We start from the raw sequence: 25,111 nt of genomic DNA on the forward strand, positions 1-25,111 counted from the left end.
AGGTCAGCTGAAGCACGGGACACAAAATTTACGTATATCGAGTTTTTGCCTTCGCTAGCACTAGTATATTACTCCTTAGTTTACATACGTAGATCAACTGAAGTACGGGATGCAAACTTTACTGTGTCGGCATTTTCACCGTCGCTGGTACTACAATGATTTTTTCAGTCGATAGTGCTTCTATCGAAGGCAAAAAAAAAAAAAAAAAAAATTGTATTCCATACTTCAGTTGACCCATATAAGTTAACTTAAGAATAGGATATTAGGACTCAAAGAAGCGATATACCTAACATTATGCTCTAAATATGGATGTACGTGATATATGTCTCTGTCCTGCTTTCCTTTGTTTCTCAACATTCGTCTTTGCTGTTAGATCTGTGCAGTACATCATCTTTGGTAACTTCTGATGCCATTGGTCAAAGCTGACAGTTTGTATCGCATTCTTCAGTAATCTCACAATTCTTATAGGGAATTAGCAACTGTTTAGCTCGTCAGATTAAAAGATAATCAGCAAGTTTACGTAATTTAAAGTTATATGTTCATTGCCACCACCACCACCAGTCAAAATGCAGCCCCACTGTGAATACTGTTCTCAAATGTGAGATATGACGTTTGTAAGCAGCTGGAAATCACCCTGACTACTGTCAGGCAATTGGCAGCTGTGTCATGTACTATCCTCCCATGTGAATCCTGTCTCCTCTGCAGGAAGTACAGGATCTGTCATTACCCATCCACTTGAATGAGAGTGATGTGTAAATGGTAGACCTGGGTGTCCTGTACAGGGAGGAGAGGGACCAGGGAGGACTCAGGGTGTTGTATCGATCCCCCTAACCAACAAGTTTGAGGTGCTGCCATTCCCTGAAAGCGAAATTGAGCCAGTCGGACTCACTTCCCCAATTTTGGGGAAACCTGTTTTGTCCGGTGTCAAGAGGAGGTAAATGCAAAAGGATGAGGATCTATTAGTCATCAGCAGTTCAAACATATGGTTATTGATGGTATCCCTTAGGGAAATGGCAGCAAGGGACAGGAAAGGACACCAGGTGCAATCAGTGTGTATGCCTGGGGCCCTCATTCAACATGTTGAAGGGGCTAATCTGGAAGCCATTGAGGGAATATGGTGCAACCAACTGCAGATTGTGGTGCACGTTGGAACAAATGATGCCTGCTGTCTGGGCTCCAAGGTTATTCTTGGGTCATTGCAGAGACTGGCAGAGAAGGTTGAGCAGACCAACAAAACGCATGAAGTTTCAACAAAGATCACAATTTGCAGCATTGCCGTGGAATTCATTATGGCCCTTTGGTTCTGAGTCAAGTGGAAGGATTGAACCAGACACTTCGAAGGTTCTGTGGCAAGCTAGGCTGTGACTTTCTGGACTTGCACCACAGTGTTGAGAACTGTAGGGTCCCCATAAATAGGTAAGGTGTGCACTACACATCAGGGGATGCTACTCAGGTAGCACACAAGTGTTTTTCAGATTAGGTGACTCTCCACCCAGTCCAGATAACGATAGCTGTAGAAAAAAATAGAAGTATCAGTGTAAGATCAAAAGAAATGCCTGCAACAGGTGAGAGTATTAAAATCCTAATGTTAAACTGCTGAAGCATTCGCAACAAAGTGCCGGAGTTTGAAGTTCTCATGAAAAGCAATGAACCTCACATAATACTAGACACAAAAAGCTGGGCTGAAACCTGAAATTGATAGCAGTACAATTTTTGGGGAAAATTTGAGTGTATGTCAAAAGGATAGGCTAATGGGGAATGGAGGTGGTGCATTTGTTGCAGTAGACAAGAAACTCAGATCCACCGAGATAGAAATTGAAGCTGCATGTGAGATTGTTTTGGCAAGACTCAGTACCAGGGTTGGGCATTAAACGATAATTGGATCCTTCTATCACCCACCAGACTCATCTCCTGATGTAACTGAAAACTTTAGAGAAAAGCTCAGTTCACTTGTATGTATGTTCCCTAATCAAACTGTAATCGTCAGTGGAGACTTTCATCATCCAAAAGTTAGTTGGAAAAATTACAGTTTTGTTAGTGGTGGGCATGATAAGAGATCCTGTGATATTTTAATAATTCCCTTCTCTGAAAACTACCTAGAACAGATAGGTACTACACTCATGATGGAAATATATTGGATCTATTGTCAAGAAATAGACCTGACATCTTTGAGGATGTCCACATTGAAACAGGTATCAGTGACCATGACGCGGTTGTGACAACAATAATTACCAAAGTACAAAGGACAACTAAAACAAACAGAAAGATATGTGTGTCCAGTAAACTTGATGAAAAATCAGTAATCTCATACCTCAATGAGGAACTTGAAACTTTCAGCACAGGTCAGGAACAGCTAACTCTTTCTCAAATTTAAAAGAATAGTTGACCATGCACTGTATAGATATGTACCCAGTAGAACAGTTCATAATGGGAGGGAACAACCATACTGTACAATCACTGTAAAGAAACTTCTAAACAAACAGAGATTACTGCATAATAGCATAAGGGTGTGGATAGAGAGATGTTGAATGAAATGCATTTGACTGTCAAGAGAGAAGTGCATGATGCCTTGAATGACTACCATAGCAGAATATCGCCAAATGATATTTCACAAAATCCAAAGAAATTCTGGTCATATGTAGAGGCTTATAGTGGCACCAGAGTTAGTGTCCAGTCCCTAGTGAATGGCACAGGAACTGAAAGTGAGGGTAGCAAAGTGAAAGATGAATTGTTTAACTCTGTTTTCAAATATTCCTTTACAAAGGAAAACCCAGGAGAATTGCCCCAGTACCATTAAAAAGATGAATGAAATAAGTATTATTGTCAGTGGTGCTGAAATTGTTAAAACTGAACAAAGCTCCAAGCCCCAATGGAATTTCTGTCAGATTATATACTGAATTTGTGGTTGAGTTAGCTCCTCTTCAAACTATAATCTATCATAGATCCCTTGAACAAAAATCTGTGCCCAGTTCTTCAGAAAAGGTTCAGGTCACAACCATCCACAAGAAGGGTTGTAGAAGTAATGCACAAAAATGCCATCCAATATCCCTGACATAAATTTGTTGTAGAATCTTAGAACATATTCTGAGCTCAAACATAATGAGGTATCTTGAACAGAATGACCTCATCAGTGCCACCCAGCATGGATTTTAAAAACATCAATCATGTGAAACACAACTTTCACTTTTCTCACATGACAGACAGAAAGCTACGGATCAAGGCAACCAGGTAGATGTGGTGTTTCTTGATTTCTAAAACACATTTTACTCATTATCACACCTACGCTTATTGTCAAAAGCACAGTCATATGGGATATCAAGTGAAATATGTGACTCCATTAAGGACTTTTTGTAGGGAGGACACAGCACGTCATCTCAGATGGAGAGTCATCATCAGACATAGAAGTAACTTCAGGTGTGCCCCAAGGTAGTGTGTTGGGACATTTGCTATTCATGTTGTACATTAAGACCTTGCAGACAATATTAATAGTAATGAGGCTTATTGCAGATGATGCGGTTATCTATAATGAAATACTACCTGGGAGAAGCTGCTTAAATATTCAGTCAGATCTTGATAAGATTTCAACATAGTACAGAGATTGGCGACTTGCTTTAAATGGTCACAAATGTAAAATTTTGTATTTCACAAAATGAAAGACCATAGTATCCTATGACTTTAATATCAATGAGTCACTGTTGGTATTGGCCAACTCATACAAATACCTGGATGAAACACTTTGTAGACTATGAAGTGGAATGAACACAACACAGGTTCAGTTGTGGGTAAAACAGGTGGTAGACTTCAGTTCATTAGTAGAATACTGGGGAAGTGCAGTCAGTCTATAAAAGAAATTGCTTACAAATCACTCATGTGAGTCATCCTAGAATACTGCTCAAGTGTTTGGGATCCATACCAGATAGGACTAACAGGGGATATTGAATGTATGCAGAGGAGGGCAGCACGAATGGCTACAGGTTTGCTTAATCTTTGGAAGAGTGTCACAGAAATAATGAAGGAACTAACTGGCAGACTCGGACTATCCCGAGAAAGTCTGTCAACAAAGTTTCAAGAACTGGTTTTTAATGATTACTGTAGGGATATACTAAAACGCTATGTATTGCCTACACAGGCATCATGAGGATAAGATTATAATAATTACTGCATGCACAAAGGCATTCAAACAATCATTCTTTCCACACTCCATACATGAATGGAAGAGGATGAAACCCTAATAACTGGTGCAATGGGGCGTACCTTTTGCCATGCACCTCATGGTGGTTTGCAGAGTATAGATGTAGATGTAGATCTATAATCGTATATGAGTGTGGCCGTTGCTGTCAAATGGACAGCCTTAGAAATCCTTCAGTTCATAAGTAAATGGGACTTCAATGAATCATTGCCCTGGAGAAGTTTTTATAATCTGAAGCTAAAGAAAAATTATATTTGTTCTTCATCTACATCTAAATCAATATCCACAAGCCACCTGACAGTGTGTAGCAGAGGGTACTTACAGTACCACTAACTAATATCCTCTTCCCTGTTCCTCTTGCAAGTGGCATGTGGGAAGAATGATAGTTGATAAGTCTCCTGATTAGATTGGTATTCCTCAAATTTTCTCACTGTGGTCCTTTTTTTAGATGTATGTGGGAGGAAGTAATTTGTTGTCCAACTCTTCTCATAAAGTACTCTCTCAAAATATCAATAGTAAACCTCTTTGTATGCACAATGCCTCTTTTGTGGTACCTGCCAGTGGGGTTTGTTGAGCACCTTGGTAATGCTCTTGCACTGATTAAACAATCCCGTGACAACACGCTGCAATTTGTTGGACCTTTTCTTTCTGTTCTGTCAGTGCTATTCGGTAAGGATCCAATGTTAATGAACATTACTCAAGAATTGATCAAACAAGCACTTTAAAGCCACTTCGTTCATGGATGAGCTAGATTTCTTTAAGATTCTTCCTAAGAATCTCTGTCTGACATCTGCTTTCCCTACTATTAGTTTTACGTGGTCATTCTAGTTAAGGCTGCTCTGGACAGTTGCCCCTAGATATTTTATGGTAGATACTTTTCCAGCATATTGTCATCAACATTGTAATTGTACATTAGTGGATTTCTTTACTGATTTATGCAGAATATGTGACATTCATTGAAGTGCAGGGTCAACTGCCAGATCCTGCACCATTCATCAATCCTCTGTAGGCCATTATGCAAATCTATACTGTCTCCTGGCATTGCTACTTTCTTGTAGGCAACCACATCATCTGGGAACAGGCTAAAAGAGCTTCTGACACTTTCTACTACATCATTTATATACATTGTAAATGTTAATTGTTCTATCAAACTTCCTTGGGGTACTCCAGAAATTATCCTTACATCTCTCAACTTCAGATTCTGCATCATTCATCAAACCTCTGTAGGCCTACTTTCTTGTAGGCAATCACACCATCTGCACAAACAGGCTTAAAAAGTATCCAATACTTTCTACTAGATCATTTATATACATTGTAGACATTAATGGTTCTGTCACCCTTCCTCGGGGTATTCCAGAAATTACCTTTACATCATCAATTTTGTTCCATTAAGAGGGCCGTGTCCTCTCGGAAAGCAAGTCTTGAATCCAGTCACATAACTGGTCTGATACTTGGTAGACTCAAACTTTTTTCACTAGACAGCAATATGGGACAATGTTGTATGCCTTCCTGAAGTCAAGGAACAGGGCATCAACCAGAGCTGTTGTCTACAGCACCACGGATCTTGTGGAGTAACAGAGTGACCTAAATTTCATAAGATATCTGTTTGCAGAAACATAATTCTTGAACATAAAACATGGTCCATAATTCTACAACAGACTGGTGTAAATGGTATAGGGCTATAATTATGTGCAAATGTCCTGTCCCTTCTTGAAAATGCAAATGACCTGCATTTTTTTTCCAGTCACTAGGTACCTCTCACTGCTCCAGCAATCTATGATAAACTGCTGTGAAAAGGGCAGCAAGCTCTTTCGTACAATCTTTGTGGAATCTTAAAGATATCTCATGTGATCCTGATGCCTTTCCACTACTGCACGATAGTAGTTGCTTTTCTACTCCACTATCAGTTACCTCAGTATCTGCCATTTCAGCAACTGAAAGGGGAGACTGTTACAATCTTCTATGGCGAAACAATTTCACGAGACCAAATTAAATACTTTGGTTCAAATGATTCAAATGGCTCTGAGCACTAAGGGACTTAACTTCTGAGGTCATCAGTCCCCTAGAACTTAGAACTACTTAAACCTAACTAACCTAAGGACATCACACACATCCATGCCCGAGGCAGCATTCGAACCTGCGACCATAGTGGTCGCGCGGCTCCAGACTGTAGCACCTAGAACCACTCGGTCAGTCCGACCATCAATACTTTGATCTGCTCTTTGCTGTCTCACCTCTGCCAGTATAGTCATTGAGTAACTTACAAGATGATTTTGAACCACTGACTAGACCAAAGCCTTGTAGGTTTTATGGTCAGATTGGTTGACAAAATTATACTTTCAGATGCATTGAACATTTGACTCATTGCTCTTGTTATGCTCATTTTTGATTCATTCATTGTTTGTTTGTCAGCAACATTCTGACTTCTTTTGAATCTGTGATGAAGTTCTTTTTGTTTGTATAGCAGTTTTTTAACATGGCTATTAAACCACCGTGGGTCTTTCCCATTGAAGATCTTGCTCAGAACATACTTGTCTAAGGCATACAAACAAGAATGACTAGCCAGTCTGTCTGTTTTATCAACTGAAAGAAAAGTTTCAAATAAAATAGATTTCAAAGATGTTTGTAAGTACTGGTATTTCAGTAAAATAGAGGCACAAAAACATGTACTGTAATAATATTGATAATAACTCCTGTCTTGTACTTAAATTAAGAAACTAACTGAAGTTATGCTTCTAGGAGCATTGTTTCCAGACATTTAAAATAAAAGATAATTTTCTTATTCTGTTCATTATTATTTATTTCCACTCTACCTGACGGTTGCTGTACTAAACGATGATTCACATTCTCACCTATACCTTTAAGTAGGCCTATGTAGGCCTATATTACATTACTAGAGCCTAGAGTACACAAATTATAAATAGTTAATTTTTTTCTTGGCCATTATATCTATAACATTTAATTTTTTCCAAAATATACACCACAAATATGTCAGTTTCTAAGCAGATCAGTGGCCTCATTTAGTTATGCTGCCCTGGGTCTCTGACAAGCTTAGTCTGCCACTGAATCATTTTCACCTTCTTTTTTGAACTGAGATTGTAGTAGCCCCTGCTTCCTCAGCATTTTTTAAATTTTGTTGTTAAACCAATGTGGTTCTCTTCTGTCCTTAGCCACTTAATCTGCACATACTTCTCCAGAGTGCAATTTACGGTCCATTTAAACTTTGGCCATAATTCCTCTATGCCCTTCAAAATGGAACAAAAGAATGTCCATTCACCGTCTAAGTGGAATGCTAATTACTGCTAATGTGATGTTTCTAGCAAAAATACTTTCATAGCCTTCTTTATGGATTTATTAACTGTAGTAACCATCTTCACTATAATGTCATCATGATCACTAATCCCTGTCCCTTTACTGACACCATCGATAAAGTCAGGCTTCTTTGTATAGACATGATATAAAATGTTTCAACTGAGTGTAAATTCTTGAACTGGCTGCTTAAGATAGTTTTCAGAAAATGTGTTTGAAAGCACTTTGCAAAACTATCTGTCTATACCACCTGCAATGAATTCATAGATGTCCCAGTTTAAAATTGGTAGGTTAACGTCACGTCCATCTAATATTGCATGATTGTTTATTTCTGCTCTACTGAGCATAAAAGTTCCTTGAATGATTCTAAAATGTCACCGTGGAATCAGTTAGCCAAAAGAAATATCTGATAATTAACTTGAGTCCAATTAGACTTGTTACAAGCTTCTGGATAACTTCATAGTGAGACTCAATTTTGGCCTTGACATACATAATATTTTTGTTGACTGCCATGAACACTCTCCCTCCTGTGATGTCCAATCTGTCTTTCCAATACACATTACATACCTTGCTAAATATTTCAGAGCTTTCTACTCTGGATTTCAGCCTGCTCTCAGTTCTAAGAATAATATGAGCATGGCAACTTTCCTGGAGGGCAGTAAATTCAGGAAATTGGTTATGAATACTTTGACAATTTAGTGTAGAAATTTTGACTGTTAAAATGGCTTTACTTCTTACCGTGTTTGATTTTGCTCTCTGCATATCAGCTGATGAGTATTATCAGAGGACTCAAACTACCACCTAGCCCTTTAAAAAATATATAAGGTGTCCTTTGTTGACAAACAGGAGTGCTATGCACAGAATGGCAGGGGTAGTGAGACAACACCCTGCTATCCAAGAAGCTGCTTCATTTGTGTAGTGCACCCCTGACCTATGAAGGTGAGTCCTAAAATTCTCCACCCCATTTGCATCTGTATGCCTTGCACACACCAAGCACAAAAAGCTAAACCTCAGATTCCACTGCAAAGACTACCTGATGCCTCTGGACCTTTTGAGATAATGACTTTGAATGATCTAGGGCCATTTCCACAAATACAGAAAGAAATTAAGAATATATTATCAGTTACTGATCGCTTCTCATACTACTTAGTCTTTGTCTCCATCTCTGACATGACAGCAGAGATTGCAGCAAAAGCTTTATTTACGCATTTAGCTTTATCTTTAGGAAGTCTTGACCTTGACAGATCATGGGATGAGTATCATGTCTATACTGTTCATACATGTTTGTAAACTGCTGTACATTATAAAATGGAGGACAACACCCTTACATCTCAAGACAACAGAAGGGGTGAGCATGTACTCAAAATCATAACTAAGATATAACTAAGATGCTTTCATATCAGGTCAATAAAACTCACAATGATTGGAATAAGTAAATGCCATACATTGCGTCTGCTGACAGTAATTGAATACATAAGTTGAGTGTACACACTCCTTATGACATTGTGTATGGACGAAAGTTGATCTTCACTTTCGATTTAGAAGTTACACCACCTGTGAGTAGTGTTGCCTGTGAAGCATCTGGAACACTTTGACCTGTGCAGAGGCTGGGGCATGCCTACATTCTGTGGCTAATGACATCATCCAGATGGCAGATGATTCAAAAACACAAGAAGGTGTGGGTGGGAAATTTAAAAATGCAAGTTGGCAAGAAATTTAAAAAATAATAATAACAAAAAATACAATTTGGTGGAACTAGTCCAGCTGAAATGTTGGAACATGTGAGGCAATACTGACCCTACGACTTATCTTAGAAAATAGATTAAGGAAAGGTGTTTCTGGCATTTGTAGACTTAGAGAAAGCTTTTGACAGTGTTGACTGGAATACTCTCTTTCAAATTCTAAAGGTGGCAGGGGTAAAATACAGGGAGGGAAAAGCTATTTACAATTTGTACAGAAACCAGATGGCAGTTATAAGAGTCGAGGGGCATGAAAGGGAAGCAGCAGTTGGAAGGGGAGTGAGACAGGGTTGTAACCTCTCCCCGATGTTATTCAGTCTGTATATTGAGCAAGCAGTAAAGGAAACAAAAGAAAAATTTGGAGTAGGTATTTAAATCCATGGAGAAGAAATAAAAACTTTGAGGTCCGCCGAAGACATTGTAATTCTGTCAGAGACAGCAAAGAACCTGTAAGAGAAGCTGAACAGAATAGACAGTGTCTTGAAAGGAGGATATAAGATGAACATCAACAAAAGCAAAATGAGGATAATGGAATGTAGTCGAAATAAGTTGCGTGGTGCTGAGGGAATTAGATTAGGAAATGAGACACTTAAAGTAGTAAAGGAGTTTTGCTATTTGGGGAGCAAAATAACTGATGATGGTCGAAGTAGAGAGGATATAAAATGTAGACTGGCAATGGCAAGGAAAGCATTTCTGAAGAAGAGAAATTTGTTAACATCGAGTATAGATTTAAGTGTCAGGAAGTCATTTCTAAAAGTATTTGTATGGAGTGTAGCCATGTATGGAAGTGAAACATGGGCGATAAATAGTTTTGACAAGAAGAGAATAGAAGCTTTCAAAATGTGTTGCTACAGAAGAATGCTGAAGATTAGATGGGTAGATCACATAACTAATGAGGAGGTATTGAATAGAATTGGGGAGAAGAGGAGTTTGTGGCATAACTTGACAAGAAGAAGGGACCAGTTGGTAAGACATGTTCTGAGGCATCAAGGGATCACAAATTAGCATTGGAGGGCAGCGTGGAGGGTAAAAATCGTAGAGGGAGACCAAGAGATGAATACACTAAGCAGATTCAGAAGGATGTAGGTTGCAGTAAGTACTGGGAGATGAAGAAGCTTGCACAGGATAGAGTAGCATGGAGAACTGCATCAAACCAGTCTCAGGACTGAAGACCACAACAACAACAACAACAACAGTCCAGTTGTAAATTATCCTCCCATAATCCCCCCCCCCCTCTCCTCAGTCAACCACAGTGAAGTATTAAAATGAGGTAACCAATCAAATGTAGTTTCAATAAATAAATTAAATAAATCCTATTAATCCAGTTGTCTTTTGTATACCAGGCACCTCCTCCAGCCATTCTAAGTGTTGTATTAAAATGAGGCAGTCCAATCACAATGTAGTTGCAATAAATGAACAAAATAAATTTATGAAACTCCAGTTAGACCAGTTGTGCATTGTACCCAACACCACATCTCCAACCAAACACTGTGTAGTATTAAAACAAGGTGCCCGAGTCAAGTACCTGTCAAGCTCCAACTGAATTCTGAATTGCCTAAAATTGGCTCCAAGATATTTTTTAAAGCTGTAATATTTTTCTACATTGTGAAATACACAATCTTCATTTGAATTGGCTTCATGTTCAAAGATATTTTCCGTGCTAAGATTATTTCCAAGCTTCCTCACCTTAATTTTGTAAATCCTCACTATTCAGTGCCCCCCCCCCCCTCCAAATTCCTCTTTCTCTCTCTTTAAATCAGAAACTCAGTCTTCTCCAGCCATTTTGGTAATTTTATTGAAATTGTGTTTACAACCTAGTTTCTGGGTGAGGCCATAGGCAGTTCACAGCAACTCAATGCCATAGGATAATTGTGCCTAGGTAGTTTCATGGTTGGCTAATTCTTGTTCTTGTTCAGCATTAGAAACTGATCTTCTCCCCAAGGAGGGATTCTTTTCTGAATTTCATTTTAATCAACTGTAGCTCCACTGGCTACAGTTCCAGTCAGCTGAGAAAACAATGGTTGCAATATTCCCCAGTATGTCAGTGTTCTTCCAGTCTCCTCTACACACCAACAAAATGTTAGTGGTCTCTGTGTTTTACGTCTCCTTCCTTAAATGCTCCCTTGAAAATATGACAAATCTCATGAAGGAAATTAACAGTCATGAATATCTTTCTTCAAGACTAAAATATGGAATTTGTGTGGGAAGAGATTGGTACTATATGGAGGATGTGTAAGGGCATCCCAGCAAAACTTACCCAGCGTAATTCAAACAACCTTTGCACATTGATATTCCTAGTGGACATTACCACATATGTATGATTTCATTACTTCTTTATTCATGACTTAAATACTCCATCTCAACCCCTCAATAGTACATCATCACAGAAGCTAACAGATTCTTAATCTGACAGTAAACTTAAGTGATCTTATATTTTTAAAATCCAATAGTTAACATCTACTGCACATACACACTCTCAGCTTCTGGTGATATAATATTATTTATAACCCAGTAACTGACATCCACTGCTCTCTCTCTCTCTCTCTCTCTCTCTCTCTCTCTGTGTGTGTGTGTGTGTGTGTGTGTGTGTGTGTGTGTGTGTGTGTGTGTGTGTGTGTGTGTCCAAATAGGGGGAATTAACACAATTAATGTGAAGAATTTTGTTTTATAGTATTGCTAAATCTCCTAGCACCATTTTTACACAATTCTGTTGGATATTGACAGGTACATTGTGACTAAACCTGCTTCATTTTAATACTATGCTAAGATTGGCTGGAGAGGGGGTGTGGGGTCCAAAGCACAAATGGGCTAGTTTCATTTTTCTAAAGTTATTTTATTTATTTATTGCAACTACATTTATTACTTTGCTGTGATTGACTGGAGAGGAGAAAAGCAAGAAAAAAGGTGGGAGGGGGGGGGGGTGTTATAAAGCACAGCTGCACTAGTTATATCATATTGTTTTTAATTGATATTGTTGTTGTTTTAATTTCCCACCATCTTGAATTTTTTAATTTCTCAGCACCACCATCGCAAATTTTTAAATTCCCTGTCAATCCCATCACAGATTTTTTAATTATTTGCCATCTTGATGACATCATAAACCCAGCCCCTGTGTGTAAGCAACCCAAGGCACAAATATCAAAGTTACCTGGAAGCTTCATAGGCAATACGACTCCTGTGAATGCTGAGTTACAACCAGCGGAGCACACACTGATCATTCATTTTGGTGGGCTTAACTCGTACCACTGTCATTTGACATTGCCACCAGCTGTAATTTCTGTGGCTTCTGTGTGAGCAAAATTCAGTGCCCCTAAGGTATTAAATAAAAGACATAAGAAGCTCACATTCTTATCATCCCATTGATACCCATTGTGCTTCAAAGAATACTGTGGATTAAAGCAAGAGTTTGAGTTCCATTTTCTGAAACTATTCATGCAAAATAAAAAAAAAATTTAAAAATTTAATGCTGAGATATAGACTCTGTTTTCTGGATTCCCTGTTTCCTATAAATTAATATTATTCATTCTACATTCTCAGTGACTGTTTTGTGAATATGCAGCAATCTCCCTTAACAATTCCTTCCATTCCAACTACTTTCAAGTCAAACCCTAGAGCCTCACATAATGACTGCTATTCTTATTTCCCTTCTTTTATGCACTAGAACAGCTTCAGAGACATTAAGCTACAATACTCTACTATTGAGTCACTTCACCCCCAGAGCTATGTGGTCCTTGTATGGCATGAACTTATGGCTTCACCACTACTGGAGCTCCAGGACTACAGTCCAGGCCACAAAATTTACAAAAAACTCCTTGTATAATTTTTGTAAGCCCATCTGGCACTTTTGGCCACAATAACCCATATTACATTTAGCTGTTAAGTCCCCAAAATGCTTACTCCAGCTTCTACAAGAGAGGGAAGGATGTGCAGCTCATCTGGCCAGTATAGGGCATATCAGGGATTTTTATTGTCATTTCATAACATTTGCATTGTGACCTACAAGCCAATTATAATCATCAACAGGAACACACCAACAGGCAAGTTCCCCCATGCTGTGTCTGAGCAACCAGGGAGTAGTATGGGTGAAAAATCACATGCTAGCTGTAGGATGCAGCCAGAGTGTTAGGCCGACAGACAGTCACTGGCTCTCGCTCTGACGTCAGCTGGGCATGACATCCATCCTTTCCTCTTTCTCTCCTAATTCCTCTGTAAAACAATACCTTCCATGGCCAACAAGACTCATTGGTGGTCTGTTATTTACCACAGGGTGTACTTGATTATACACCAAAGTTTCTGAATGTAATGAGATGTCTTTAGCTGGTCCTGTTATTCAAAAAGAAACTTCCTTTGGACACTCACAATCCTGAGACACCTTAAATTTACTTCAGCACCATACAGATTAAGATTCTAAACATAGCTTCTGTTTTGTTAACATATATTTCGATTCATTCCACATCCCTGTAGGTTGTCATTTTTGGTAGAATCTGCCGAACATAGTGGAACATGGCGAATGAATGAGTGAATTCGTTACTTTGTTGTTTCATTACTTCAATAAAAAAGCCAAAGTTTCCATAAAAGAACAAGTAGTATGTCAGTTGAATTTAAATATTCTCTGTAACAATGGTTTTATACTTTTGCTTTGTATATAATTTCAACAGTTGTGTCTCATGTTTGCAAGAGTTCTAGAGTGGTTCATACAAAGTGCTGACTTCTTACTGAAATGTAATACGCAGCCTTCAGAATCATCTTCACATTGTCCTTTTTCCTGCAGATTTAATGAATCCTCTAACCCAGTCTGTACTACACCAAAACAATTACAGACTGGCTACTGTTAGGAACAGTATATTATACATGAGGATCACTGTTCGCTTATGAAAAGTTTAAATGAAGTATTAATGCTGGACCATATGCTTGCTAACTGAGATTTAATATTATTGGTTATGGAGATTTATGATATTTATTTATTTATTTAGTAATCCGTGGACATTTTAAAATGTATGGATGTTGTCAGTTATGTACATTCATATATTTATACATCTAAAAACAAAGATGATGTGACTTACCAAACGAAAGCACTGGCACGTCGATAGACACACAAACAAACACAAACGTACACACAAAATTCTAGCTTTCGCAACCAACGGTTGCCTCGTCAGGAAAGAGGGAAGGAGAGGGAAAGACGAAAGGATTTGGGTTTTAAGGCAGAGGGTAAGGAGTCATTCCAATCCCGGGAGCGGAAAGACTTACCTTAGGGGGAAAAAAAGGACGGGTATACACTCGCACACACACACATATATGTGTGGATATGGATGGATATGTGTGTGTGTGCGAGTGTATACCCGTCCTTTTTTTCCCCCTAAGGTAAGTCTTTCCGCTCCCGGGATTGGAATGACTCCTTACCCTCTCCCTTAAAACCCAAATCCTTTCGTCTTTACCTCTCCTTCCCTCTTTCCTGACGAGGCAACCATTGGTTGCGAAAGCTAGAATTTTGTGTGTATGTTTGTGTTTGTTTGTGTGTCTATCGACGTGCCAGCGCTTTCGTTTGGTAAGTCACATCATCTTTGTTTTTACATATATTTATACAGTTTGTTGTTACATGTAGTTAAACATTGTGACATATAAGTTATTAACAATCATTTTTGCTCCTTATCAAAATATTCCTACCCCCATGCACCATGGACCTTGCCGTTGGTGGGGAGGCTTGTGTGCCTCAGCGATACAGATGGCCATACCGTAGGTGCAACCACAACGGAGGGGTATCTGTTGAGAGGCCAAACAAACGTGTGGTTCCTGAAGAGGGACAGCAGCCTTTTCAGTAGTTGTAGGGGCAACAGTCTGGATGATTGACTGATCTGGCCTTGCAACACTAACCAAAACGGCCTTGCTGTGCTGGTACTGCAAACGGCTGAAAGCAAGGGGAAACTACAGCCGTAATTTTTCCCGAGGGCATGCAGCTTTGCAGCTTTACAGTATGGTTAAATGATGATGGCGTCCTCTTGGGTAAAATATTCCGGAGGTAAAATAGTCCCCCATTCGGATCTCCGGGCAGGGACTAATCAAGAGGATGTCGTTATCAGGAGAAAGAAAACTGGCATTCTCCGGATCGGAGCGTGGAATGTCAGATCCCTTAATCGGGCAGGTAGGTTAGAAAATTTAAAAAGGGAAATGGATAGGTTGAAGTTAGATATAGTGGGAATTAGTGAAGTTTGGTGGCAGGAGGAACAAGACTTTTGGTCAGGTGAATACAGGCTTATAAATACAAAATCAAATAGGGGTAATGCAGGAGTAAGTTTAATAATGAATAAAAAATTAGGAGTGCGGGTAAGCTACTATCAACAGCATAGTGAACGCATTATTGTGGCCAAGATAGACACGAAGCCCATGCCTACTACAGTAGTACAAGTTTATATGCCAACTAGTTCTGCAGATGATGAAGAAATTGATGAAATGTATGATGAGATAAAAGAAATTATTCAGGTAGTGAAGGGAGACGAAAATTTAATAGTCACGGGTGACTGGAATTTGAGAGTAGGAAAAGGGAGAGAAGGAAACATAGTGGGTGAATATGGATTGGGGGAGAGAAATGAAAGAGGAAGCCGTCTGGTATAATTTTGCACAGAGCATAACTTAATCATAGCTAACACTTGGTTCAATAATCATAAAAGAAGGTTGTATACGTGGAAGAATCCTGGAGATACTAGAAGGTATCAGATAGATTATATAATGGTAAGACAGAGATTTAGGAACCAGGTTTTAAATTGTAAGACATTTCCAGTGGCAGATGTGGACTCTGACCACAATCTATTGGTTATGAACTGTAGATTAAAACTGAAGAAACTGCAAAAAGGTGGGAATTTAAGGAGATGGGACCTGGATAAACTGACTAAACCAGAGGTTGTAGAGAGTTTCAGGGAGAGCATAAGGGAACAATTGACAGGAATGGGGGAAAGAAATACAGTAGAAGAAGAATGGGTAGCTTTGAGGGATGAAGTAGTGAAGGCAGCAGAGGATCAAGTAGGTACAAAGACGAGGGCTAGTAGAAATCCTTGGGTAACAGAAGAAATATTGAATTTAATTGATGAAAGGAGAAAATATAAAAATGCAGTAAATGAAGCAGGCAAAAGGGAATACAAACGTCTCAAAAATGAGATCGACAGGAAGTGCAAAATGGCTAAGCAGGGATGGCTAGAGGACAAATGTAAGTATGTAGAGGCTTATCTCACTAGGGGTAAGATAGATACTGCCTACAGGAAAATTAAAGAGACCTTTGGAGAAAAGAGAGCCACTTGCATGAATATCAAGAGCTCAGATGGAAACCCGGTTCTAAGCAAAGAAGGGAAAGCAGAAAGGTGGAAGGAGTATATAGAGGGTGTATACAAGGGCGATGTACTTGAGGACAATATTATGGAAATGGAAGAGGATGTAGATGAAGATGAAATGGGAGATACAATACTGCGTGAAGAGTTTGACAGAGCACTGAAAGACCTGAGTCAAAACAAGGCGCCGGGAGTAGACAACATTCCATTAGAACTACTGACGGCCTTGGGAGAGCAAGTCCTGACAAAACTCTACCATCTGGTGAGCAAGCTGTATGAGACAGGCAAAATTCCCTCAGACTTCAAGAAGAATATAATAATTCCAATCCCAAAGAAAGCAGGTGTTGACAGATGTGAAAATTACCGAACTATCAGTTTAATAAGTCACAGCTGCAAAATACCAACGCGAATTCTTTACAGACGAATGGAAAAACTGATAGAAGCCGACGTCGGCGAAGATCAGTTTGGATTCCGCAGAAATGTTGGAACACGTGAGGCAATACTGACCCTACGACTTATCTTAGAAAATAGATTAAGGAAAGGCAAACCTACATTTCTAGCATTTGTAGACTTAGAGAAAGCTTTTGACAATGTTGACTGGAATACTCTCTTTCAAATTCTAAAGGTGGCATTGGTAAAATACAGGGAGGGAAAAGCTATTTACAATTTGTACAGAAACCAGATGGCAGTTATAAGAGTCGAGGGGCATGAAAGGGAAGCAGCAGTTGGAAGGGGAGTGAGACAGGGTTGTAACCTCTCCCCGATGTTATTCAGTCTGTATATTGAGCAAGCAGTAAAGGAAACAAAAGAAAAATTCGGAGTAGGTGTTAAAGTCCATGGAGAAGAAATAAAAATGTTGAGGTTCGCCAGTGACATTGTAATTCTGTCAGAGACAGCAAAGGACTTGGAGGAGCAGTTGAACAGAATGGACAGTGTCTTGAAAGGAGGATATAAGATGAACATCAACAAAAGCAAAACGGGGATAATGGAATGTAGTCGCATTAAGTCGGGTGATGCTGAGGGAATTAGATTAGGAAATGAGACACTTAAAGTAGTAAAGGAGTTTTGCTATTTGGGGAGCAAAATAACTGATGATGGTCGAAGTAGAGAGGATATAAAATGTAGACTGGCAATGGCAAGGAAAGCATTTCTGAAGAAGAGAAATTTGTTAACATCGAGTATAGATTTAAGTGTCAGGAAGTCGTTTCTGAAAGTATTTGTATGGAGTGTAGCCATGTATGAAAGTGAAATATGGACGATAAATAGTTTGGACAAGAAGAGAATAGAAGCTTTTGAAATGTGTTGCTACAGAAGAATGCTGAAGATTAGATGGGTAGATCACATAACTAATGAGGAGGTATTGAATAGAATTGGGGAGAAGAGGAGCTTGTGGCACAACTTGACAAGAAGAAGGGACCGGTTGGTAGGACATGTTCTGAGGCATCAAGGGATCACAAATTTAGCATTGGAGGGCAGCGTGGAGGGTAAAAATTGTAGAGGGAGACCAAGAGATGAATACACTAAGCAGATTCAGAAGGATGTAGGTTGCAGTAAGTACTGGGAGATGAAGAAGCTTGCACAGGATAGAGTAGCGTGGAGAGCTGCATCAAACCAGTCTCAGGACTGAAGACAACAACAACAACATCAAAATATTGTGAAACAAAAGCCATTTACAATAATTTTGTATTAAGGAATTCACTTATAGTGTAAATGGAGTGTTCCTGCAAAAACAATTTAAGATTTTTCCTAAAGCAGTACATGTTATCTGCTTCTTTTATTTTCTGTGACAGTTTATTATACAGTTTTACACCTTCATACAAGAAGCCGTTTTAAGTCTTATATTTATTCTTCCTCTCTAGGTGAAGACAGTGACTTGCTCTTGTACTATAGTTATGAAAACTGCTATTTGTGCTATAATTTTCTATATTTTTCTTGATGTACACTATAGTTTGGAATATAAATTCACAAGGAACAGTTAGAATTTCTAACATTTTGAGAAGTTATCTGCAGTGGGCCCACTTACTGCTTTTTGTTATAATTCTTACTGCTCTCTTTTGCATTTTAAATGCTGTTTGTAAATTCTGAGCACTGTTTCCACAGAAAATAATACCATAACTGATTACTGAATGAACATAACTAAAGTATACAGTTCTCAAACATTCACTTCTGCATGCAGATACAAGGACTCTAAGTGCATAACATGTTGTGGATATCTTTTTCGAGAGTTTCATAGCATGTTCATTCCACTTCATTTGGCTGTCAGTGTGCAACCCTAAGAATTTTGTTGTAGGTACATCATCTATGGAGATTTTATCTAGTTTTAAATTTAAGGGACTCTGTTTTCTGTTCATTCTAAACCATATTGTATTTGTTTTCTTTACATTGAGAGTTACTTTGTTTTCCTGAGGCCATTTGTGAACACCCTTCAGCACTTCAGTAGAATTTTCCAACATTTGTGCTGGTGTCTTACTAGTGATTACTATGTTGCTGTCATCCGCAAACAATATCTTCTCTTCATGGCTGATATGTTGCGGGAAATCATTTATATATACCCGAAATAATACAGGGCCTAGTACACTTCCTTGAGGGACTCCAATATTGATATATTGTGGATCAGATATATGTTTCTTAATGCACTTTGATCCACTGGAGACATGTGTGATCTCTACTGACTGTACTCTGTTTTCTAGATATGAATGAAACCATTTGAGAACCACTCCCCTTACTCCTAGTGCCTCTAATTTATGCGACAGCTTCTGGTGGTCAAATGTATCAAATGCCTTAGACAGGTCTATGAAAAGGCCAGTTACATAGCTGTTCTCATCAAGTGCTTCTAAAACTGTTTTTGTAAATTGTGCCATTGCAGATTCTGTACCTCTACCAGGCCTGAAACCGTGCTGGTCATTGCAGAGGAGGTTGAATTTACTTAGATAGCTCAAAAGCCTGTTTTTCATTATTGTTTCTATCACTTTGGAAAAGCATGACAATAGGCCTATTGGTCTGTAGTTCTCAACATTTTCTACGTCACCTTTCTTGTGAACTGGTAAAATTTTGGCATGCTTCAGATAGTCAGGGAAGCAATCAGTTTTGAAGGATTCATTTATTATTTCTGTTAGTGGAGCTTTGATAGCGTTTATGCATTTTTTCAGCACACACATTGGGATTTCATCTAAACCTGCTGAGTTTTTGTTCTTTAATTGCCTTACAACATCGCATACTTCCTCCTCAGTTGTTGGAAGCAATACCGTTGAGTTTGCTATATGCTTCTGTATTGGTTGATTAGCACCTTTTGGAAAATTTTTCTGTACGTTTGTTGCAATGCTGCTAAAGTAGGTATTCACATAATGTGCTAATTCTTTCGGGTTACTTTCTAACTTTTCCTTGTTCCTGATTTGCATGTTTGTACCTCTCTGCTTCACAGTTCCTGTTTCTTGTTTCACTACAACCCATGTAGCTTTACTGTTATTATTGGCTAAATTTATGAACCTATCGTTGGCTGATTTTTTTGCAGTGACACTTCAAAGACTTTGTCTACACTTAGCATGATAATATCGTTTCTGACTTTAAATTCAATGCCGTTCTTAACATAAATACGTGTTCCTCCACCTTTCATTGTGTTTCTGCAATAAGAACGTGCTTGGACATATGAGGGTAATTTAATATATAAGATTTCACTTTCTTTACACCAGTGCTCTGTAATACAGATAACAGTGCTGTCTAAGATTTGTAACTCGACTTCCAGCTGTTGTACTTTGTTTTTTTACACACTGAATATTTTGGTGGAGTGCTGTTAGACATTTAATGTTACTTATCTTGATGGCTTCTTTTTCATCATATCTACAATTAAAAAATCCTTCAGATGGGAAGGAGGTGTCCTTTTCCGTCTACTTGCTGCCCCATGGATGGTTGTTTCCATGTCTGCTGCTGCTCCTGCTATTGCTGGGATTTCTGCTGTTACTGCTGTCTATGATGCTGCTGTTGATGGTGATGCTGTTGTTGGCATTTCTGTTCCGATTATTGTTTGTACTGCTGCATTTTGTGTAACTGCTATTGGTTGTGTTTGTTCTGCTGCTTTTTTTGTTGCTGGTATCATCTGTGATGAGATGGCTTCTCTGTTTTGAGTTGATACAATAATAGGCATGATGTTGTTTTTTGTGTACATCATCTCATCCATCTCATTTATTCTAGAACCTATGAACTTTTTCCCATGAGTATTTAAATGCGTACCATGCCTGGTGAAGTATTTCCTTTCCAAGAATTTCACATCTAAGAAGTTTGTGTTTCTGTATGCTTTGCATATTTTGCGAAATTGCCTGTTGACATTAATAATTTCCTGGTTGACACACGACGTTTCTATTAGGTCATATCTGTGTGGTATTCCAGTCACTATTACACTTTCATTTTTCACTGTATCTAGGGTTTTCCCGAGGTCATGGACGGCACTTTTTAATTCATTGCAATAAACATCGTTTGCACTACCAGTTATAACTAAAACCCGATTTTCTTATGTAGTGTTATCACGCTGTATGTTCCTTATAACTTTGTTCATAGGGGCCTCAGGTTTTACATAGCTGGTAGCTCTAAGATTGTGTTCATTTTGCAAGATTTTTGTGAGATCGTGACCATGACAGTCTGAGTAAACAACTAACTTGGATTTCCTAAGATATGTATTTCTGCCATTACTGCCTTTTGGGGCAGTGCTATTTCTATATTTTAATATATCAGCAGTGTCTGTTAGATGGCAATCAGTATCATTAAAGTCCTCCTTGTTTGCTTTTACACCGTCTAGAATGGCGAAATTGTTCTGTAGTTTTTTAGACCTAGACCTGCTGTAAGCACTTTCTGATTCACAGTTTTTGTTTTCGAGAGGATTCCTCAATACTTGCTTTAGATTTTCCAGAAATTCTACATATTTTCTAGCTGCATTTATATCACAATAAAGCTCATGTAACACATTTATTTCAATTCCGGCACTGCACATTTCCGTTGCTACTTGGAGACCATTACACAGTTGACCACAATCGCACGAGATTTTATCAGAGTTTAATTTCACAAAACAACTTGATTGGTACCATTTATGCATTAGTGAGCATGCTCTAATACCTTTTTCCACTATAATATCACATGAACATCACTTTACTGATGATAATAACTCAAAATTTACGAAGCAATTTACCACAGTTTGTATATACGCCGCCATCTTGCATCTTATCATGAGACTGACTAGTTAGTAATAGCATACTGATTTTCGATATTGTTAGAAGATGTTGATCATATGCTGCAGCTAGAGATAATACTTGACAACTAGTCTGTTCTGTAATGAGCTTCTTAAAATAGACCTGTAGCTAACTGGTCCAACATCAATATGACACAGATCCTTCTTGTGTATTAAGCCCAAACTCATCACACTGCAACAACAAATTAACTTTTGAGATCTATAACAGTGTCTTATATTAACCATAACCAGTGACAAATCATCTACACTTGGAATGTTTATGCTTCCAAATTCCTAATAGTTATGTAAAAAGACTGGAAAAGATTATCAAAGTCAGATTCTTCCAATTTTAATTTTATTACATTTTAACATTGTAATGAAAGCATTGTTCCATTATTTCCTCTGGCACACACACACACACACACACACACACACACACACACACACACACACACTAAATCTTTATTGCGTTGTATTGATCAGTTCATCTTCCAAACCCACTGGTTGCAGAGCACCAAACTAAAGGGGTGGGGTATCAAGAATTTCATATGATCTGTTATTGACCACAACTCACAAATAACCTTCAAAATAAGCACAATATGAAAGCAACACTGAAATTCATGAAACACGTAATTTACAAAATGTCATATTACAAAAATTATTTACTTTTTTCTGAAATTTGTATCTCACTAGAAATCTCAGGTGATGAAGAAACCACAAACTTGCTGGACAGAGGATTTATAGAAATTAATAAGAACTAAATTGCATAATAAATGATATCTTTAAAACACAAAGATTCATCTTGATTTTAATAATAAAATTCCACTTATATTTTTCACTGTTAAATTAAATGAAATAAAGTCTCAACTTTAAGAAAGTTAGTTTTAAAATATAATTTCACGCTCTAGTCAAATTACTACTGTTGAGAACTAAAACAGTAAAAACATATTTCAGTAACTAAGCACGGATATAACAACATTTCATTTGTTTTAAAGAATTCGTAATATCTGTTCTTTTTGTAACTCTAATACTCTTTTCTGACAGACACCTGTATAAGAAAGTAACACTGTAGGAGATTTGTTGATACTGTGAGTTTGTCAAAGACCTTAAATGTCTCTGAGGCAAAAGTTTCTCATAATTTGTATGCTCTAGATTGCAGACATGTATACAATTAACTCTTTAAAATTACTTATTGTGCAACACTGGTGAAAGTGGTGCAATGTATACACTGAGCAGATATCAACCTACCAGTGAATATATGAAGATATTTATCAGTATCAGTCGCCTGTTTATTGAAGAGACAGCAAAGTACATCAAAATAATACCTACTTGCAATTTAGTCTCTGGGAATACATAATGCAGTTCTACAACTGGAGAAGAATAACACAGTGAAATAATCACAAACATTTCAATCTGGCCCCTTTTAGCTAACCTTACAGCAGTGGAATTAGTTGTGCATACCTCATAACCTATGAGTGTACCTAAGAGTTCCACACAAGAAAGGTGAATGGCAGTTACAACACACACAGGCTGATCTCACCCCACTCAACTTCACTTGCACATTCATTAGTAATATTTACCAGGATCATTTTGACAGCTGGTTGGGTATACAACTGAAGTGAAATGATCAGAACAAAGAAGCAGCACCAAAAATATTCTCTATTTGAAAGACATAGCAGATGCATTATGCACTTTCTTTAACAAAGTAACAGACAGGAATCAAGGTGAATAATCTATGTATTTCTCAGTGATATAGACACTATTAGATGTCAACTTTTTTAGTTCTTTCTAAATAAATCTTACGTTGAGTATTTCTGCAGACAATATATTGATGATTATTTTCAGTTGATGTAACATACATTTTATGTATTTCTTTGTATAGAAATCATTCCTACTTGTTTTCATTTCTGTCTTTCATGTACAGGGAATGTAAGCAGAATTGACCCATTTCCAATATGCACCTCAGATCTCGCTCTTCCTTTATATTCAAATAGGACAATAATACATCAGCCTGCTAAGTTAGAGGAGCTTTCAGACATATTTGCTGATTTTGCGGATGAGTTTATATCACAAAGGTAATCTTTTGTTATAATACAGATGGAAAATAACTGTTTATGTACATTTACTTAATAATATTGTGCCTCTCACATATATGTACACTTATGTAATAATATTGTGCCTCTATTATGAAACCATATTATTGTGCCTCTCATACAGTGGAGACATAAAAATTACTTCCTGCTGAAATGATATTTGAAATGACAGAGCAAAGGTGGAAGATATTTTTTTATTTATTGTAAATTACGACCTACTATCTTGGTAATTAAAACAGCCTATTTAATCAAGTACATGATCTTAAGATATATGTCTAAAATGTTAATTATTGCTTGCCACATTTTACTATTAAAGGCAATTAGCAAAGAATTGGTGATTAATATGACTAGGTGGTGTAATAGGAGCAGTCACTATTGATAACCCCTCCCCACAAATTTTCTTGTAGGCTGTTAGAGTCTACCCACCTATACAGAATTTGGAATCTGAAGAGATGCTTCTTTGTGTAGAAACCAAAAAATTTTCACCAAAGGTGTCACAGTGACATTAAAGTATCTCCTGTACAACAATGATTATCACAATTATTTCTATATGTGTCAGTTCTGTTTATAGCAGTAGTTTCACTGAGCACTTTGTCCTTTAAAATTTGCATATATCTGTCCCTGTGTCTCAACACATTATCCACCATTGTTATTGCTCATCCCCAGATTCATTTTTTTTCCTGTGAAATGCAGCTGTGTTTCTTTTTAGTTAAGTGGAATATAGTATTGTGCTGGTTCATTCACAACAAGTCTCTAGTGGCTGGCATTAGTCTCATCATCGTCTTCATTTTTGTGCGCCCTTGATGTTGGGCAAATTCTGGAAGTTCATTCTGAAGATGGAATGATAGCACTTATATCTCATGTGTGATTACTTCTAATGCATTAAAGATTTCAGTTAATTTGTCTTACAATTTGCATGCATGTAGGGCATCTGCTAGGATAAGTTCTGCTCATTCATTCATTTATGCATTCATCATATTGTATATACTCCATAATGTACAAGAATCTTCCAGATTATCGTAAAAGTCATGGAAAGACAAAAGAAACAACTCTTAGAGGTTAAATCTCCCAGTTATATTAATAATAAGCTATCTTCAAAGCTAAGATTGTGTGTATTTAAATAGGGTAAATTTAACATATTTAAATTAACACAAAAGCTACTACTTTGGAAACATTGCTACTTTCTCACTTATATGAATGAGATGCTATTTACCTACATTGGATACTAGATGATCTGATAGAGTGTTTCT

At 37.8% G+C, this 25,111-nt stretch overlaps 1 protein-coding gene across 1 annotated transcript in view; it reads left to right on the plus strand.

The window, feature by feature from the left end:
* The window catches only part of LOC126236524 (arylsulfatase G-like), a 98,811-nt gene that overhangs the window by 23,394 nt on the left and 50,306 nt on the right, over positions 1-25,111 (plus strand). The window contains exon 5 of the mRNA XM_049945890.1: positions 23,693-23,843. Coding sequence (XP_049801847.1) covers positions 23,693-23,843 — 151 coding nt within the window. The remainder of the gene's footprint in view (positions 1-23,692; positions 23,844-25,111) is intronic.

This window comes from Schistocerca nitens, chromosome 2 (genome assembly GCF_023898315.1).
Source record: "Schistocerca nitens isolate TAMUIC-IGC-003100 chromosome 2, iqSchNite1.1, whole genome shotgun sequence".
Lineage (NCBI taxonomy): Eukaryota > Metazoa > Arthropoda > Insecta > Orthoptera > Acrididae > Schistocerca > Schistocerca nitens.